This window comes from Pelodiscus sinensis, chromosome 5 (genome assembly GCF_052426305.1).
Source record: "Pelodiscus sinensis isolate ZL-2025 chromosome 5, ASM5242630v1, whole genome shotgun sequence".
NCBI classification, from domain to species: Eukaryota; Metazoa; Chordata; order Testudines; family Trionychidae; genus Pelodiscus; species Pelodiscus sinensis.
In genome coordinates this window covers 38,767,572-38,788,364 of record NC_143056.1, presented here as the reverse complement: position 1 = coordinate 38,788,364, position 20,793 = coordinate 38,767,572, and the positions used below count along the sequence as shown (strand labels likewise).

The 20,793-nt window shown below is 41.2% G+C and overlaps 1 protein-coding gene across 2 annotated transcripts in view; it reads right to left on the bottom strand.

Annotated features, from left to right (window-relative positions):
• Window positions 1–4,857: 4,857 nt before the first annotated feature.
• Window positions 4,858–20,793, bottom strand: part of GTF2A1 (general transcription factor IIA subunit 1) — a 43,623-nt gene continuing 27,687 nt past the window's right edge. Inside the window, exons 6-10 of one of the 2 annotated variants that reach the window (XM_075926764.2) lie at window positions 17,412–17,545; window positions 16,567–16,884; window positions 13,962–14,051; window positions 8,828–8,865; window positions 4,858–8,714 (exon numbers count right to left, since the gene is read on the bottom strand). In XM_075926764.2, coding sequence (XP_075782879.1) covers window positions 8,666–8,714; window positions 8,828–8,865; window positions 13,962–14,051; window positions 16,567–16,884; window positions 17,412–17,545 — 629 coding nt within the window. In that variant the 3' untranslated portion in view covers window positions 4,858–8,665. The remainder of the gene's footprint in view (window positions 8,715–8,827; window positions 8,866–13,961; window positions 14,052–16,566; window positions 16,885–17,411; window positions 17,546–20,793) is intronic. The other variant, XM_075926763.2, reaches the window with a different exon arrangement.

The window sequence follows — 20,793 nt, the reverse complement described above, 5'->3', positions numbered from 1 at the left end:
TGGTAACACCTCAAAGAATAGCAATGGAAAGGCAGGTAACCATTTCTTCAAATGATTGCACGTCCATTCTATTATAGGTGATTCATAACCAGATCAGTCTAGAAGCGTGCTTGGAATCTGCTCTCACTTTGTTCCTGAAATGAAGGACTAGGACTATACCACATCAGAAGTGAACATAAATACTAATAACCAACTTGGCATTTTGCAAATGTGCAGATTTGAAACTTATGCCCAGAAAACCGTGGAAGCTGTGCATGTTTTAAGGAAATAGGTTAGCGTTCTAACTGGTGGAGCAACATACGACAACTCAGAGTCCTGTAGCACCTTATAGACTAACAGATGCATCTGACGAAATGGGTCTTTGCCCACGAAAGCTTATGCTCCAATACATCTGTTAGTCTATAAGGTGCTACAGGACTCCTTGTCTCTTTTGCAGATCCAGACTAACACGGCTACCTCTGATACATAAGACAACTCATAAGACAAACAAGTATACAAAGAAATCTGGAGAAAAATTCTGAGAAAAAAAGATGGCCACCCTGACAAACAGTTGTGATGTTGATCTCGTTTACTGTGGTCCAAGGAAAATGCTAAAAGCTTTTTGACATCTGAAGAGTGAAGCTTTACTTCATTTCCATAAGCATGATGTTTTCAGAAGAATGTTGGCAATAGATTGCCAGATTACTGAGAAAATTGGAAACTACTTTTGTCAAGAATTTCAGGTGATACTGAAGGTAAACTTTGTCCTTATAGAAGACTGAATAGGCAGGCTCTGATACGAAAGCACGCTCCTCACCAAGGTGATTAGTTTAAAATAAATGCAATCTTTATAGGGGGTTGAAGTAAAAAAGTTGAGAGGTTAAAAGGATATTGCATTAACATTGCTAATGCAAGATCTAACTCCCTTGGGGTAATAGGTTCATATACCTATGGGTGAATTCTGTCCAGTTCCTTAAAAAAAATGGATAGTAATGGGATTGGGGGGATGGAGAGTCATTTTTCTAAACATATAGAAAGCAGACAGCCTCCAGCTGAGCCTTGACAGGGCTAGCTGCTAGATCTTGAAGTTGCAGGCAGGAGACTGTTCATATAGAATAGATGGGGCTCACTTGGGTGAACACTCTTCTGAGAGCACCAGATGGAAAATACTTTCATTTAGCCCAGCAAGTAACCCTAGTTGAAGGTTTTATATTATTTAAAGTACTTTTTGCATGCCTTTGAGCAAGCTTATTCAAACAGTACTAACTATGAGGCATCCATGCTGTCAAAGGACCTGAAAGCCAGGGTGGCCATGGTCCTGGTAAACAAACATCTGAATCTAATGGGAAAGGCAATGGAGGTTTGACTGACAAGGCTGGTAGGGTCAAGAACCAGTGCTGCCAAAGTCACACTGGTGCTGTGCATTGAAGTGAGTATGGTCTTGTTTGATTTTGGACAAGACTCTGGGCAGCATCAGGATTGGAGGGAAGACCATTTTCCCCCCAGAGTAGCTGGACCACATCTGTCAATAAGTCTAGGCTTTGTCCCTATCCCCACGAACAGAAGTTATGATACTTTCTGTTGGTTTTTGTTGCAAGCAGATTCCATGTGGAGAGGCCCCCATAGTCAGATGAATCTGATGTTGTGGAATAAAAAGAACTGTGAGGGTCTGTCAACCAGTCCAGGGAGAACAAGACTAGGATTGGTACGGGAATCAGGCTGTCCAGGCTATGGTGGATTGTGGAATATACCAAATCTAACCACCGTTGTAGTCTTCTCAGGTGCAGTCTGGCATGCTGTTTCGTACCCTAGGAAACTGAGGCAACTGCCTATTGTGACAGTATGTGCTCTCTCAAACTAAGTCCACTGCAGTAGAAAACTTCTGGCCTTTGTAGAATCCTGGACCACTTGGACAAATTCTGTTCTTGGTAGTAGTTTCATAATTGATTTGTCCATGCAGAATAGGAATCTCTATTCCCTATGTGAAGGTAGACTGGATCATGGCTATGCTTGACAGTTGCTACCTGTGATTTGGATTGACCTTTCAACAGCCAATTGTGGAGATGAAGGAACATATGGAAATGAGCAGCTAAGTCAAGAGCAGCCTACCTCTGCTCCTTGCCTTAGGTAAAACATAATAGCAGCTAGAGGAATGATGATGCATAAGTTTAGTTACTCCAGGAATTTAACTTAGATCTAAAATGGGTCTGAGAACCTTTTGCTTTTGGAATAAGTACATAACGGGAGTAAAACTCCTCCTGAGGAACTTCCTCTGTGGCTCCAATTTGAAGGAGAGACTAAATCTCCTACTCAAGGCTGGTCCTATGAGCATGGTCCCTGAAGAGTGATGGGAAGGGGAAGTGGAGTAAGAAGGGAAAGAAATCTAAAGGTGTATTTTAAATCTATTGAACTTAAGACCCAGTTAGTTGGAGTGATGATGGACCAAGAACTTATGAAGTGGGATAAATAATGGACACTGCATTTGGGTGGGATTTGGACATCAGCAGAGGTTGATAAAGATTGCACTGTCCTGTAATTTTGTCTCAACATAGAGTTAAGAAGAATTTGTTGTTTCATCCTGTGTTTCCATTTTTTTTTTCTATCAGGATTCAAGTTTCCTCCCTCTCCCCATCTAACAAAGGTTGTCTGAAGACAAAGATCACTGTAGCTTGGGCGGTTTTGACATGTTATTATAAGGAGTAGTAATTACACATCTGAACTAGCATGTTTTCCTTTACACAGAAGTGGTCAGTAAAAATACACTAAGCATATAATTTTAGTAGCATGAACACCTAGTAGTCTCAGGACTTAAAGCCCATCTCTTTCAAAACATGAGAATCAAACTCACATAAAGATGACAGGTCGGAGCACAGATTGTTTTCTACTTGGTGAGATGGGATTATTTTTATTGTGGCTGAGAACACTATTTGCTTTTCTTCCTCCTTTTCTCTCAAAAGGAAAAAGAACAAAGGGGTGTGGCATGAAATAATGGATAATCAGAAGCTGACTGGAGAATTAGCCATTTAAGAGCTAATGACTGTCCTGCAAGTACGTATCTTAACCATTCAGATTTCACTTTGCTGTCCCCAGCTGATTCACTACTTAGCTTCGCAGTATCCCAGGCCTTTCAACATATAACAGCAACATTAACACTGTTAAGAGCTAGAATAAATGACAGAAAAGAGAAACTCAGCAACAGGTGTCTTTCTAATTTGCAACATGCAGCGAGAAGACTTTAAACAAGAAAGAATGTTCCTTTGTCTATCATCTTTTTGCCACCTCCACAGTGTATCCAGTTGTTCTTCGATATGGAACCAGATGGGTAAGTATTATCCCATGAAATCCCAAAGCATATTATCTCCTATATTACTTCAAGCTTCTTCCTTTAAAATCAGAAACAGCACAGTGAGAATAAATGTGTTTAAATTGCCTAAGATGAGAGTTGGCAGCACAGGCATTCTGCAAAAAGAAAAACAAAATGTGTGAATTTTAACCCATTATTTTATTTCTTCCCTGTAATTGTGCACTTAAGTGTAGCTAAGAAAAGAGAAGAAAAAAATCTTTCACCATTATAAAATCTTATCCTTCCTTACACAAAGAAAGGTATTTATTTGCATTAGCTTTCTAATTTTTTTTGTCTTTTACACACACACTCAAATTCAGCATACTCTTTAAACTGCACACCAGAACCACACACATTACATAGTGTTCTACTATTGGTTTCACCTGTTCACACATCCAAGGATCATAAACTCTTGCCAGTGCATTCCATTAGGTGCTCAGGTTCAGCTGCTTGTCCACTGTGACCCTTTTCAAAGTACTTGCTGCTTTCCAGGACTCAATCCTGAGCTCTCTCTGGAATGCCACTGAAAATTGGCTCCTGTGCCGTAAGTGGCATGTGTGCTGTAGGTAGCCAACACCTGATCTAGGTGTACTGGGCTATTTGATTAGCTTTTTTTCTTTGCCAAAGATCTTTTATGCTGATTGATCCTCCAAATCTTAAAATGAAAAACTGACTTTTCATAACATTGTTCACAATGTCAAATGAAAGAGACAATGCAGCAAGTTCACCTCAGCGATTAAAAGGGAAATACTCGTGGGTTTTTTGCTTTGAATAAAATTAATTATGAAAATACTTGGGAATCCTGTTAAAGTTAAACAATCACCTAGCTATAACTAATGTGTCAAGAAAGAGTAAATAAAATAGCAAGCTTATTTTTTTAAATAACATCTTTAATTAAAATTTTTGCAAAGGCAAAATATTAAACTTAAAATAGGTCTTAGTACATCAAAATACTAAGCTCTCTAATTGTATTCCAAGCATGGCCTTTGAAACATAATATCCTGTATATCACAGAAGAGCAACCTTGATCTGCAATTGTACAGAATGAATTTTACAAACATAATAAATATATTTACCCCCTTACACATAACAGTATATGTACAACAGCAGTTGACAATAGTAGCTCAGAACAGCAAAAAAGGATATTTCCCTTCCCCGTATTTTTATTAGTACCCTATGCACACTGGAACAACTGAACACTGGATGGCTACACATGTAGCTAATCCAAAAATAGTTCTTCCCGTTTAAAAAAGTTCCTTTTTATCCTCCAAATCCAATCCAAACCGAATTTAAAAAAGTGAACTGCTAAAATAAGTAGGCAATACCAAGTTAATTTGCAGGAAACAAGGCCTAGCTTCTATATATGCCCCAAGCATTCAGAAAAATAGGAAACATGAGACCAAAACCACAAATGTAACGACAAACAAGTTTCCCTGTCCTTTGTAACCACTAAACTCAAAATTTGAAACAACTTTGAATTAAATTTTGTATAAAAAATTGCAAAGTTGTATAAGGTGGCCCAATAAAAATCCACAGTGTGCAGTACCCTAAAACCACAGGCTTAATTCTTAAACATGTTATTGCATTCTGCAAACAATAAAAAAGGAACTTTTCCAAATGGAAGACAAACATCAAAGTGAACTTTAGGGAAAAGGATCTCATTTTTCTCCTGCATTGGAATTACAAATTTTTATTACAGTAGTGTTCTTATGGTGACATAACTGCTTTTGGGTATTGATGGATGATACAGTTACTTTCACAAAACAAAACTACAATTCAGCAAAATTTACTTGACTCTTACACCAATTCAAAAATAAAACAAAATAAAACCTCCTCTCCCAAACAATTTGTATAAAGTTCTGTTACCACATTTCATTTGTTATTTGCTCTTTTCCGGCACCTGTACTTCAGAACCAAATCAAATCCCTCTGAGAATGAACATGTGACCACAACCTTTATATTTATGAAATCATGATGTGTTGCTAGGAAAATTACTCATGTCAAAAAGTAGTTTGTAATTACAATGCAGGAACAAGATGGATGAAACCTCACACATTTCCACTAACATGGGGGAGAGGGAGAGAATAAAGTTATAAATTTTATTTAAATAGTCCAATATAAAGTTCTGTATTTGACTAAGTCTCTATTATCTCCTTAACAGACAACATATTATTTTTTCCTTTTCAACTTTGATGTTTTTAAAGGATTGCACACACTAAAAAGCCAATATAATTAGAGCTAACATGTTTATTTATGATTGAAGCACTGCAGGACATCTACTGTCTCAGGAATCAGATAAACCTCGACTATCATCATGCTGACAAAGCAGGAAAATCTGCAAATTGAGAAGGCACAAGACTCCCAACTTTGTCCAGTTGCTCTGAATTTTCATTTAGCCCTGATGGTTAATATTTTAACCATGAAGTTATCACTCATTTTTTCCCATCTTAAAAGTCAAAAAAGGTGCTCTGTTACCTGTGCAAATCTAAACATAAGCCCTCTTAAAACCGTTAATTGCCTTTTAATACTGAACTATTTAAATGAAAAAAATCTATTTTCTACTTTCAAAAATTATAATTTAAAAACTAACATGGGAATCCCTTGCCCTCTGAAAGGAATGGTTTCTATGGAACCTAATGAAATGGTCTGTTCAATTACATTAAAACCATGATTAAAATTCAAGTAGAATAATAAAATTAAGCTAACTATTTTCTTACAGCAAGCTGCTACAACAAAATGAAATTAAAACATGCTTTCTGATTTAAAAAAGGAACACTTGACGTAGCAGTAAGAGCACAGTTTGGTATGTTTACGTTTGACTGGCTTTCAGAAGATTTCACAGGTACTTGTATTATAAGACCAAAACCTTCATCTGCCAAGCATACCATAACTAACTCACAAGACACTGTGCAAATACAGATGGTTTCTAAATGTCCTTCAAGATAACTTATATGTAAGTCACCTATAAGCTGTGGTATCCCTTAAAATAAATAAAAAGCTATGCAATGTCTGCTCTAAACATGTGGGTGAAGAACCCTAAATGTAAGAAGAGACTAAATATCTTGTACAGTAATCTGGGTTCCAGTAGTATAAACAGGAATCTGGCGCTAAAGGAGTTTCATTGGTTCATTTGTGCCTTATGTGGGATTTGTTCTAAATCCATATTTCAGTAATTTCAAAGGCCATGAATTTTCTCATGATAGCCATCACCACTACTCGAAGATACATGAGAGAAACAAGGGCAATAATTTGTTGATAAGTAATTGATTTCACTGTAGTCTCGTGCTTTAAAAATATCATGGTAGATTAAATAAACCCACATAATGTCTGCTTTGTACAGAGAAAAAAGAAAAAAAACATTTAGTGTGAGAGATCTTGAAGTCCAAAGCCAAATTTGTATCCTAAATGATTACAGCATTAATTAACTATGGGTTAGTAATACCAGAAACTGAACTTTAATAACATTTATAATGTATGCAGACCAGGTGGATTACTAATAAACATAAGGCTCTATGTGTGAATTAAGGACAGCTTTGTTCTACTTAATGACACCACAGGTGCAAAAACATATATAACTGCTCAGATTTCTTCCTTGCAATGAATGTGCTGTGAATTTCTTGTAAGCTACTGAGACTATGAATGCACTTAGAGGTCAGTAAAGAAAGACAGGTAGGGGAGACAGAAGGCAGTTAATATACCGTGCTAATTAAATACACTTGCAATTTAAAAAGTTTCATTTTGCAAAACCAAAAGCCAAGAAGTTGGGTAAAGTCCCTGCTTCTGCAGTTCTCCCTAATTTTAGTTAAATTTGCCTTCCTGTGCCTTTTTTTCTTGCTTTTCAGATAGCTAGTAAGAACATTATTAAGTTGTCTTTTAATGGGGAGCCACATAAAGCTCGCTCATTCCTTTGTTGGAAATATTTGATCTATAATTCCAATTCCCTCTTCTTTGCTGCAGCAAGGACTCTATTCTGGAAAACGTGATTTGCAAACAGAACCAGCACACAAAGAAAAGGTGTGTTTGCCCTAAATTGCAAAAGTCTTTTCCTATTTATGACATGTCACTTTTGGACAAGTGAAGTTACGTTAGCGTTTAGCTATATGACCTAATTTTTGCATTTCCACCTCTCGCTCTCTCTTTCAATTTTTTGCTTACATAAAGCAAACAAAAGTATTTCCTCATTAATGCATTCTTAAACAAAAACCACCAAAATTGCATGTCACCTGAGATTTTAAACAGGTTACCTGCATCACATGTCAATATGATTATGCTTAAAAATCAAGCTGTTTCCTAATTAGCAGAACTTCAGCTAAGTTATAAATGGCTATAAAATATAAAACCTTTCTTCTCCAATTTTGTTATTCCTGTAGTATTTGTCCAGCTGTATTCCTGGATGCCTGGGCCATACATGTAGTAAGCAGTTGGAGGAATGCATACATGAAGAGACCAGACTACCTGGAGTTTTCATTTGTAATCTTTTAAAGAAATGAAGGAAAAGTACCACAGAGTGTCAGTCCTCTAAGCTCCATCAGGCTGAACCACTTCACACATCAAGAATATATTTTAAAATAATACAGTGGTTTGATTTTTCAGAGGAGCTACAGGTGCTCAGCACTTTTGAAAAGAGTCATTCATGTCAAATTGAAATGGCTTTAAAATATAAGTAATCATTTTACATTTTGTAACTGCTAGGAATGAGATTTTTTTTATGGGAGAAGAACTGAGAAAAAATGGTAGTTAAAATTATACATGAATATAGCAGAATTAAAAATATTTTTGTTATACAAGATAATTAAAATTTATCACCTTAATTCTTATCCTTCTGTACAAAGCCTGCACACAGTTCAAACAATATTCTGACTACCCTCACTACCAAAGGGAAGTGTTCAAAACAAAGATTTGTACACACAAGCATTTTTTCAGACTAAGAGTATATCAAAAGGGAAGAGTTCCTTCAGTTCAGTGGAAGAAATGTTAAAACCTTAACCCTAGGGAAGGAAGGGAGAGACAAAGCCTTACATGCTAATTACCAGCTGCAGGTACCTGTATATAGAATTTATAATTAAGGTATTCCTAAGGTATCCCAGACAATGCTAGCTGCTACAGTCCCATGGCTTGCCCATTTGTAGTAGTGTCTATGTTGCCACGCTCCATCTTTGTTGTGGTAGTTGTTTGTACTGTTCTTTTCTGATGTGCAGACAAGTTTTGGTTGAAGTTTATGTCCAAGTCTCAACCATTCTGATTTTTCTTTATTTCTTAGTTTTTTTGTTTTGTCTTAAAAACTTTACCATTCTGCATCTCCAATGGCTTTGGAAAATACATAATCTCTTCCATTGAGATTCATTATGCCATCTTTGAGGTGAAACTTCCACTTGTTTTTACTTCTATGGATCTAAAACACAAAATACACATTTAAATTGAACTTTGTATCAGAAACAAGTAGCAACTTCAGAACTAAATTGACAAATTAAGGAAAGAAATTTTGTAGAATTATCAGTCATATACCTGATCAGGATATATGGATGGAGATCTAATCCCAGAACCTGACATTAAAAAAAAGTGTTGTTATACATCTGGCAGTATTTTCTAGCCAAGAGGAAGATCCCACAAGAGCCCTAAATAAATCCTGTATCCATAGTAACTGTGAAATCCAATACAATATATTTTATGGTACAGAGGAAGGTAATTTAATCTTTATCCATCTCTAACATGAGTGAATACCCTTTTCCTGTTAGAACTGTGAATGTAGAAATCCATTTGGAAATGGCACAATTCCAGCTTTACTCACTTTATGGAAAATATGGGAAACAAATGATTTGTTCAGCCCTGGATGAAAGAGGTGAATGAGGCAGCAATACAACTCTGACCCTTTACCTTCATTTGTTTAACCCCTGCTTCTGTATACCGCCAAGCGAGCAGAAAGATAGGATGAAGTGAAATAGGCCTAATATAAGGTAGGGACTTGACTTCAAATAGTAAGCACAAGCTGGAAAGGCAAAAGTTGAAAGACTTATAAAGGTCATTAGTAGGGATGTTAAATTGTGCTTAATTAGTGTATGGAATTTCCATCGACTATTAGTCGAAAAGCAGGAGAAACTGCGGAGCTGCAGTGGGATTAGCTCCCAGTCCAGGAGGCTAACCCCACTGCGGTACTGCCTCTGAAATGTATTAAGAGTCACCAGGCTCTTAATCCATTTAAAAGGCTAAAGCACAGCAAAGGGTACCGGGTGCAAGCCGGGAGTCAGAAGCAGCAGCACCGGAGGTTGGGGAGGCTGCCACGAAGAAGACTCTGTTCGCAGTGCGTTTGAGCTCCTGGGGACAGAGGCTACTCCGCCTCCCACAGAACAGCCTCTGTTTGCGGTGAGCCTGAGCCCGAGCCCGCCGTGGGCAGAGGCTGCTTCATGGCAACAACCCCTGTCTGAGGGGGATCCGAGCTCCCTGTGGGACAGAAGCTGCTCCGCCTCCCATGGAGCAGCCTATGTTCGCGGGGAGCTCGAATTCCCTGTGGACAGTGACTGCTGCCGCAAAGCAGCCCCGTCTGCGGGGTGTGGGTGGTGTGTGTGTGGGGATGGGGTTGTGGCAGCAGCCCGTGTCTATGGTGGGGTCCCCTCACAGACTGGCTCCCACCTGCCACCAATACAGAGGCAGCAAGCAAGAGGTGGTAGGAGGCTTCCCAGAAGTGGGGCTAGGAGTGCACTGGCTGCCGGCCCCACCCCTAGGGAATGTTGAATAGTCATGTAACCACAAAGTTTTGATGAAGTTACATGATTATTCAATTACCCGATAGCTAACACTCCTAATTGGCATGTGGTCTAATGTCACCAACAGTATACCACACCTGTGCTCCATGTAATGCATTGGCTGTCTAATGGTTTCTAGTGGAGAGTTTGGTGAGGTTCTGACCCAAAGCCCTAAATGGGTTGGGGAAATATAAAATAGTCTAACTGCTTTGCGGAGATCACAATCACCTGAACTGGCATTCTCTGGATGTAAAAAAAGGAGGGGGCCATCAGCCTAGTGTTCTCTCTGAAGGGCCCTCAGCTTTGGCTGCTTCTCTCCTTGGTCTGAATAGCCAGAGTTTTTTGCCCTTCATGAAACACTGCTAGGATTATTTACTCAGGCTTCTGAAAAGGAAGGACTTTGATAGGAAATGGTTTTTGTGGGGGTGGACAGTTTTGTTCGGTCATTAAAAGAGTTTTACAGTTTTACCTCAAGAGTTACAAAAAACATTTCAGGAATGGAGATTGTTCCTAACTCTGAACAAAACATTAAATGTGCTACTCAACACTGACTGAATACAACTCTGAAATTTTACTATGCAGAAGAATAATACAGGCAGTCCCCGAGTTACGCGGATCCGACTTATGTCGGATCCGCAGTTACGAATGGGGATTTTCTCGCCCCGGAGGACTGGAGTGGCAGGATGCCTGGTCCCGCCACCCGCTTCCTCCAGAGCGAGAAAAGCTGCTCCCCATCTCCCTGGTCTGCTGGGGGAGCCAGCAGACCAGGGAGACGGGGAGCAAAGCGGTGAAGGACCCAGGCCAGACCCGCAGTGCTGATCTGGAAGCAGACCTGATCTGCAGACCAGGGAGACGCTGAGCAAAGCGGCGGAGGACCCGGGTCCGGACCCGCGGCGCTGATCTTGAAGATCAGATGCAGATCAGATGCAGACCAGGAAGATGCTGAGCAAAGCCGCAGAGGACCCGGGCCGGACCCACGGCTCTTCCAGCTGATCCAGATCAGCTGGAAGCACCGCGGGTCCGGCCTGGGTCCTCCGCGGCTTTGCTCAGTGTCTCCCTGGTCTGCTGGGGGGGGGACGTAGCTAGTGCCCCCCCCAGCAGACCAGGGAGACGTGGAGCAAAGCCCGGGGCCTGTGGTAGAGCAGGTGGGGCGCTGCCTGTTGGTCCCGCAGCACTGCTCCTTGGCGCTACTGGACCAACCCGGCAGCACCCCAGCTGCTCTGCCCCAGGAGTCCTGATTCAGCCGCTGCTGATCAGTTTCAGCAGCGGCTGAATCAGGACGCCTGGGGCAGAGCAGCTGGGTGCTGCTGGGTTGGTCCAGTAGCGCCGAGGAGCGGCCACGCTACTGGACCAACCCAGCAGCACCCCAGCTGCTCTGCCCCAGGTGTCCCCAAGTCAGCCGCTGCTGAAACTGACCAGTGGCTGACTACAGGAAGCCCGAGGCAGAGTTGCTCTGCCCCGGGCTTCCTGGAATCAGCTGCTGATCAGTTTCAGCAGCAGCTGACTTGGGGACGCCTGGGGTTCTTAAGATGAATCTGTATGTAAGTGGGAACTGGTGTCCAGATTCAGCCGCTGTTGAAACTGATCAGTTTCAGCAGTGGCTGAATCTGGATGCCAGTTCTGACTTACATACAGATTCAACTTAAGAACAAACCTACAGTCCCTATCTTGTACGTAACCCAGGGACTGCCTGTACTCTTTTCCCTTTATTTGTAATAGCTTACTTTTAACACAGTACTGTACTATATTTGCTTTATTTGTCTATGTTGCTGCTTGATTGTGTACTTCTGGTTCCAAATGAGATGTGTAGTGATTGGCCAGTTCATATCTCTGGTGTTTGTAACTCAGAGGGTCTATTGTATTAGGAGTAGCTGATTAGTATGCTTTTATTTTAGGGGTGTTTTTTAAGTTATGTTAACTTTAAGCTCTCTGTTAGGGGACTTTTTCCATCATGTATGGCATGCTTAGCAGCCCTGATCCTTTTTAGAGACTTTCAGGTTTTCCTAGAATACAAATAAGGGGAGATTTTCAAAGATAAGTGGAAGCAGGGTGCCTGACTGAGCTTTGTGCGTTACAAAAAATGTCTCCTGCTTAGTAAACAGTAACAACAAAAAGCCATCTAAAGCAGAACTCTAAGAACAGAATGACCTGTATTTTCCAACAAGAAAAACTAGCAACTATAGAAACCAGTAAGAAAAAAGCCTCTCAAAATAAGACAGTAAATGAATCTAATTATCAACTGAATCATGCAAAAAATAGCACACCCAGCCATTCCCAGAATACAGAGAGATAACAGTGCAACTAAAATAACTGATCATTCAATTTTGGCTACAAGCTACAGAGTACATATTGCTTGTATACTTTATTAATTAAATATTCCCACACAAGTGGTATTTGATCTCTTATAAAATTTGATTAAAATGATATGTTCCAGTGCAGGCCTATTTTCATTCCAGATATTTAAGTATACAGTCACTAGCCCAGCTGTACCATGTAAGTGGGCTTAGCCACATGCATCTTAAAAAAGGTAAAAATCACATTAATTCTCTAACTAGTTCAACATACACAGTAATTTTAGGAATAAATAGGCTTTTCATCATCTACTCAAAATATTTTACCTATCAATATAGTAAAATGAGAACACCTGAACACAGTTTTCCAGATTCCCAGATACCGAATGGATTTTTCCATCAACAATAGTAATGCAAGACAAAGTGTGTCAAGTTCTGAGTAGTGACTATCTAAGACCCCTAGAATATCTCCCTCACACAAATAGCTTAACTTATCACTCACTGTCTTTCATAAAAAAGGAAAGTGAAGTTCCATGCTTTCGAAGGACTAGGTATTTATTTGCCAGGCAGAGGAGCTATTTTACTTGGCAGATTTCTGGTGGATTCTGTTAGCATGCTAACACAAGATTAGCCAAAAATCATTAAAGATGACAGCTGAAGTGAAATACACCAGATTGAAATATTAACAGTAAATCTGTGGAAATCTTCTTGGCCAAATAATGAGGATTTGCCTTCTAGTCAAATTAAGCATGCCCCATGCTCTGAAAAGTCTAATCAAACTGGAACATACCTAGTAGAAAACCATATCACTTGCAAAATTAAACACAAATACTTTTGAAACACCAGAAAACATAACAAAATTAAACCAGTCTATCTGCATGCATATTGAATCTACAATTAGAGCAGGGCCTAGGGGTTTAGGTGTAAATGAACATTACAACTCCAAGAATTTTTTCTGATTTTTGAAAAGTTTTTTTTTCCTGTGAATTTCAGTTCTTTCCACTGTCAAAAGAGCATGTTCATGTAATCAATACTGTGATCCTATAACCCAGTCTTTAGCCCAACAAAGGGGGGAAATCCATCAGAACATCTCACCAACCGTAGCCTGCAGTAAGTTTGGGTTTTCTGCTTCTACGTCTTTTGATTTCTCTCCTTTTATTTGCCCAATCTCAATATCCCAGCTCAAGGCTCTTAAAAAAAAAAAAAAAAAAAGCTAGCCACTATATAAGAACCTAACTACCTATGGGATAGCTAGCTGAATGAAGAAGTGAAGCTGTGTGCTGTGATTTGAACATTTTTCTCTTCAAACGGCTATTTAGTCACCCCTTGTGAAGTGTTTTTGGTGGACAACTGTCCACATCATACAAAACCCACTATATATCTGGCACCAAATGACACTTTCTTTAAAAGTCTATGCAGACGTATCACAACTCGCCAACACCAAGAAATGATCCTTTTTCAGGCACAGTGGTAAGATATGGTATTTATAGCTCAGTGTATACAACTCTGAAATACAGATTAAATTCATGATTTCATGGGGAGAAAAGAAAGAGGGAAGAACAAGGAAAAGTGACGTTCATAAAAATTCTGTTTTTTTAGAGATTTTACCTTATCATACTGGCATACGACAACATTCTCTGTATCAAACAGCTCTTGTCCTTCCTCATCACTCACATCATCTTCACTGTTAAGGGGTTCCTAAAAGAAACATTTTCCAATAGTTTATAATAAACTGACTCACATCTATTAAAATTATAGATATTTTGATCATATGCATGAAAGTAAGATCTGGTTATAACATGAATCAAGGTTGAGTATGGGAAGAACGCGGATTGGAGGTAAAACTTTTCAGAGGTGCTGTTATAATCACAGGGGTATGTAGATATTTGTCCCCTTTCTGGTCTCTCCACCTCACTTGTCAGGTCACTGCTTTTTCAGTCAAAGAGAGGAAGGCTGTAATTCTCCCACTCCTAAAATGGGCCTGGACTACTGTATCCTAACACACTAACTGTTCTTATCTGGTTGTTTCGATAGAGTTCGTGCACCTGCATTTTTCCCTTTAGGAGACAGTGAGCAGTGGTAAATATAGTAACCAGACAGCCTTCTTATACCAGAAATATTGTTTATTTTATCAACTGGAACAAAGCTTCTAAAAATGAATAGCCTATATGCATGTTCACCTTGCCCATAAGCTACCCATTCCCTGGTAGTAACCTAGGCAGGCTTAGCATCTCCAGATACCTCAGCAGGTGCCTCTGTCTCAGTCTTGCTCCCTGACAACCAGCCCCTGGTTCTTCTGTGTTTCTGGGCTTTAAACCCTCTCGAATCAGCAGGAGAGAATACAAGAGTCCTCAAGAGCAAAAGCTCTAATATGGTCCCTTAATTACTGTAGTGTTTGCTGAGGGGTGCCTTTTCTTGAACCATTCTTTTTCTTCTTGCCTTGCTGCATTAGACAGATTCCTGTTCAGCTAAACCAAATGTAGTCATATAGTAAACACCCCAATAAGCAAGTACAACATACAGTATTCATAAATTATCCCAAGGCAGCACCAAATGGTACATACAGTGCCAAACTCCATTTTCCAAAATGACTTTAGCATTTACCTATCCTGAGAATGCTAAAGCAACAATTAAGGGAGGTTCTGTAATCTGTTAATAGCATATACTTTTAAGCATTATTTGATAAATCACAACTGAAAACATGGAACATCCTTTTCCTTAAAAAAGGATTCTCACACACTCCCTCACCACTGGTTTTTGTTATATGGGTTAATTATAAGACACTGAGGCAAGGAAAACTTAAATCCCCATCAATCATGATATTAACTCTTGATTAGCTGGCATAGTATTATTTTCAATCCAAGAAGGAAAACATGCTTCTTTGAACCAGAGGATACCCTACCTCCCCCCACCCTCCCAGGTTGTGGATGTGCAGTAACCTATGTGATACACAAAACTAGAAGTAGTGCCTTATAAAACAGGTTGGTAACAGTGAAAAGATGAGGCTAAAGCAACATGATAGAGAGGCAGCAGCACAGAGGGTGGAGTGGGGCAGACTGGAGCTGATACATGAGGGGAGCCAGTTTTCAAGCAGGCTTCCTGCACATGCCAGCTTCGTGGACCTGCATGCCCGCCCCCACCGACTTTGCTGCCTCCTACAGAGGCAGTGAGGGAGGAAGGCAGGAGCCGGTGCTGGGGGGGAGCCAGCTTCCCTAGCACTAACTCCACAGTGCCACCTGCTCTATCCCCCCTGTGCTGCTGCCTCTCTCAGAGGCAGCAGTGTGGGAAGTGGGGGAGGCAGGGAAGGCTGCCGCAAATCAGCCTCTGTCTGTGATGACCCAGGCTTGCCATGGACAAAGGCTGGTCCACGGCACCAGTCCCTGACCATGGGGGGTTCAAGTGCCCCACGTACAGAGGCTCTGTTGGCAGAGATCCTGAACCCCCACGGACAAGGCCTGCTGCTGCAGACCAGTCTCCGCCTGCGGGGAGCTCAGACAAGGACTGCGCTACCCCACGCTGCTGCTGTATCAAGTTTTTAAACTGGCTGCTCTGGTGGACTGGCCCCCGCCTGCCACCCCACGCTCTGATAAGACAGGCAGCAGTGAGGTGGCAAGGGGCTTCCCACGAGTGGGGCCAAAAGCACGCTGACTGCCAGCCCCACCCCTGAGGACTATCGAATAGTCATGTAACTGCTAAAATTTCATGTGGTTAAATGGCTATTCAATTACACGATACCTAACATCCCTAGCGTATACTAAAAGTGCTACACTGGTGCAGCTTCACTGCTGAGGCATGTCTGTTAAAGATACTCTATGCTAACCGAAAAGAGTTCTCCTATCAGCATTCTCCACCTCTGTGAGAAGCAGAAGCTATGCTGGTGGGAGAACATCTCCCACCAAAATAAATGTAATGTAGACAGCCCTTAGGTTGCTGTAACTTTTGTCACTCAGGGTGTGGAGTTTCACACCACTGAGTGAAATAAGTTATATATTGACATAAGCAGTAGTGTAGACCTGCACAAGAGACAAGCCAAAAATCAGACCAAAACCACCTCAAATTAAATTAGAAATCTGGTCTAATTACAGTTAAGGATGTTAGCTTAGTAATAACTCGCTATTTAAAAATGTTTGCCTTTTGGATATTTGCCTCAAAATTATTAATATTCAAGTCAAGATATTGTCTTATTTTTTAGAAGCAGTGTGTCACATTTTACCTCTTCAACCTGGCCATCTTCACCTCCATCTTTTTCTTTGTCTTCTTCTTCATCGTCATCATAATCTTCTTCCTCATCTTCTTCTTCTTCAGAAGATGTGTCGCCTGCTCCATCAACTTGGAGTACAAGTGGTGCTTGTGGTTGGGCCTGTTGCTGTGGTTGCTGCTGACCGGCAGCAGTAATCTGTGCTTGTGCCGGTGTAGGAGCTGCCACTGTTGTGGGTATGACCTGTGTTTTGTTCCCTGTAAATAGGATTTGCTGTGGCTGAATAATCACTCCTGTCTGCTGGGAGATCCCTCCAGGGATAGGAGCCAAAACCTGACAAAAGGAGTTTATATTAGCAATCACTTTACATAACACAATACTAACAGAACTATTTATTCCTCCTCCAGGATTTTAGAAATTTGTTAAAATCTATTCCCCCTTTTTTGGAGGGGGTGGAAGGAAGGAATACTATTTTTTCCTTATATTTTAAATCTGTCACTTGTTTATATTAGTTCAAGGAACATGGATTATTTTGTTTACTTTTCTGTGTTTGAGACCTAAGATTTTTATAATTCTACTTCTAATATTGGGATCACCTTTTGAAAAAAATCGGTAACACTGGATGCAGATCAAGTAGGAAGATCCTGCACAGAAGCCAAAGATTTGTAAGGCGTCAAAGCAATTTTTAAAATCCCCATTTCTTTATGTAGATCTTTCAATTTTTCAGAGCCATTATTGGCATATCTATCATGCAATTCAAACAAAAGAACTTATCTTTATACTTAATAAAAACTACTGGAAAATCTTCCTACTGGTCAGTTTTAGTTATGAGCCTACTTATTCAAAATGTGCCTCTTTACCTGCTGTATAACAGGAGCTTGAACACCACCAGGCTGCATCTGTGGTATAACCTGTTGCTGTAGAACCACTGGCTGTTGTTGCTGGATGATATACTGAGCTCCGTTTGCAGTTCTAACTACCTGCAGGATTTGGCCTGCAATAAAAACAAAACCACTCAAAATGTAAAACTCCACATCTAAAACCATCTTCTCTTTCAAAGTTGGTCACCTGGAAAAAAACTTGAGTGTATTTAAGGTAGAAAGTTCATCTTACACTCCCACCAATATTGTACCAATAAGAGGTTGAGAATTTTTATTATTTTTAATACAGTACTTTAATCACATCTAACAGCTTCAAAACACGACGAGTCTTCAAAACTCTGGACAGGACTGTCTTCAAAACCCAATCATAAGTATACAAGGAGCACAATGGAAGACTAGTTGAAAAATGAGACAAAAGGCAGGTTGCTAATAGGTGATACAAGAACTCGCATGACAACAAAGATTAATCTACTAAAACAGCACAGCAATCTCCTAAATATTCTTTCCTTACATTTAAAGAATGTATTTCATGTTTTTGCTGTATTTCAGCATTTTTGCTGTATTTCAGCTGTTTAAATGCTGTATTTCAGCATTAAATACCTTTCAGTGTTGGGAAAGAATTGTTAGCGTGTGCATACACATACACAGTATGTCTACATTGCATACTCCTTTTGGTTGTACATGACTACATACATTACATGACATGCTTGCATGGATATAAACAGCAATGTAGATGATGAGGTACTTCTTAGGTGAGTAAAGTCACACCTGAACTCTACAAGTGTATACCATCAGGGTTGTACTTGTCCAAATAATGTCATTCTGGCTATATTACTATTGTTAGCATAGCATAGCATCCTGCTACTGGAACCCCAGTCACAACTCCTGCTGAAGGCAGGAAAAAGCTAACTCTTTAATTTCTGCCCTCTCACAAGGCCTAAACAAGGTCAACAGAAGAACTCCTCCTCCTATAGGATTTTAGAAATCTGACAATCTATTCCATTTTTTGGGCGTGGGGGAGAATACTATTTTTACCTAAAGAAGAAGAGGGGGTTACTCACCCTCTGCAGTAACTGAAGTTCTTTGAGATGGGTGATCCTGTGAGTGCTCCACCTTAGGTACTCGGGCGCCACAGTGTGCCCAGCTGGAAGATTTCTATAGCAGTGCTTGTGGATAGGCTGTTCGCACATGCTCAGTACTCTGCACATGCCAGACAGCTAATGCGCATGCGCGAGCCATGAACCCTGGTTGAACTTCAAAACGTTTGTCTATTAGAGGGCTAAAACGTGGTGGGCTGGCTGACGGATTGTCACCTTCTGCTCTGGCATTGTCGCTTTTTCTGGTCATACTGCTTTTGTGGTTGAGTAAAGAAGGCAGGTCTGTATCTTTGAGTATAGCCCTTATTTTGTTTATGTTGCTACACAGAAACCTGAATGCCCTGCGTGCGAGGAGTGGCTCTGGAATCTTTCAGGAAATGCAACCAAGTGTTGGTGGACTCCATGAAAAGCTTTGGGCCCTCAAAAGGGAGGTCTTCGACCCTTGTTGAACCTCTTTTAGGAAGCCAGATATGTGGAAGCCAGGATGCTCTCCTCATCACAACCATGACTGCAAGAGAATATCAGCAGAGTCGAGGGAGGCCAGTAGAGTTGTCCTAGCTATTACGGAGCCGTCATTTGTGTTGGCTTTAAACTATTCCCTTTTTTATTCTGGAAGGTATTTAATAAAAGTGGGTATCTGTTCGAAAATGTGATGTGTATATTTTGCCAGCATAGCCACGTAGTTCGAGATGCGTAGCTGGAGGGAGGCAGACGAATACGCTTTTCTATCCATTAGACCAAGCCGTTTCCACTCCTTATCAGAGGAAATGGATTTTGGTAAGGTATGTTTAGCCCTCTGGTTGGCAGCGTCAACTACGAGGGAGTTGGCAGGAGGATGTGTGAAGAGGAACTCCGTACCCTGCAAGGAGACACAATATTTCCTATCTGCCTTTTTGCCCACTGGGAATATGGTGGCTGGTGTTTCCCACAAGTGTTTAGTGGGATCCATGAGGGCAGTGTCCATGGGTAGCGCTAGTTTGACCGCTGGTGTGGTGTGTAGGATGCTGGTGGGCTTATGTTGGGTGTCAGGCTGTGTCGTTAATGAGATCTCTAATGCATCAGCTACCCTTCTAAAAAGGTCTTGAAAAGCTCTGGAATCATCGCCTGCTGAGGGAGTCGGTAGCATGAGGGCATCCTCTGGAGGAGAGGACAGCTGAGTTGGCAGGTGAGATGAATCATTCAAGTCATCATCACTGAAAGGGTGATCAAAGTCAGTTTGATCCCCAGACATATCTAGGGAGGTCACTGATGTGTGTCTCAAGTGAGCCTCACCAGCATGATGTTATTGTTGCTAGTGTGTTCTGAAAGATGCCCGGGGTTCAGTAGGGCCAAGTGGGAGGCATGGGCATGAGAGGCAGTAGCCACTGGTTGGGGTACCACTGAGGCATCATCAGTTATGGTTGAGGTGTCCTCCTCTTACAGGAGGAGTGCCTGGGCGAGATGGTGTTTGAGAGACAGAGCTTCCTCCTCACTATATAAAGAAGGTGCAGAAGCTGTTATATTTGCTGGGGAGAACCTGGCAAGTTTCAGAGAGGCCTCAATACCAAAAACCAGAGTAGTGGGTACTCAGGTAACTTTTAGTTGGTCTGCAGATGTAAAAGAGTAAGTTTGAGGCATAGGCAGCAGGAGGTACTGCAGCTGTGAGCCTTTTGCCTTGCCAGGTAGTGGGGGAGACGCTCACACCGACAGAGTCGAGCATGAGGCTTTAGTAAAACTGCAATTTTTTTCAGAAGCTGAGTGCAGAGTCGGTGCTAGCAGTGCCAGGGTTGTCTTGAGTTTTTGTGCCGCAAACGGCTTAGGCTTTCTAGCTTATTTTGGCATTGTAGAAAGGTCTTGGGACCCCCAGGGTGCAGTGGGTGGTCCCAGCCCCGGCAAGCTCTTGTCCAGAGCCCCCACAGGGACAGAACTGGCTTGGAGTTGTGGGATCGCCCTTTCTTGGGAGAAGGGGATTCCCTGCTAGCATCTGATGCATTGTAGCCAGACAGGCCACCCCTCTGTCACATCCATCTTGTTTGCCCCTCTGAGGTGCCTGCATACAGGGCAGAGAAGGAGCAATAAAAATCAGCATAGTCTTTGAAGCCTTGACAAGAGGCCCGGATATGCTGGCTCATCTGACCCTGGGTAAGCTGAAAACATAGATGAGAGAGAGTGATCAAGTCAATAAGCTGACCTCGAGGCTGCAAGAACTGTGTTGGCTGGCACCTATATTGATACGAACACACACTCGTTCGGGGAGAGGAATCTCCCGCCCAGTAAAGAATGTC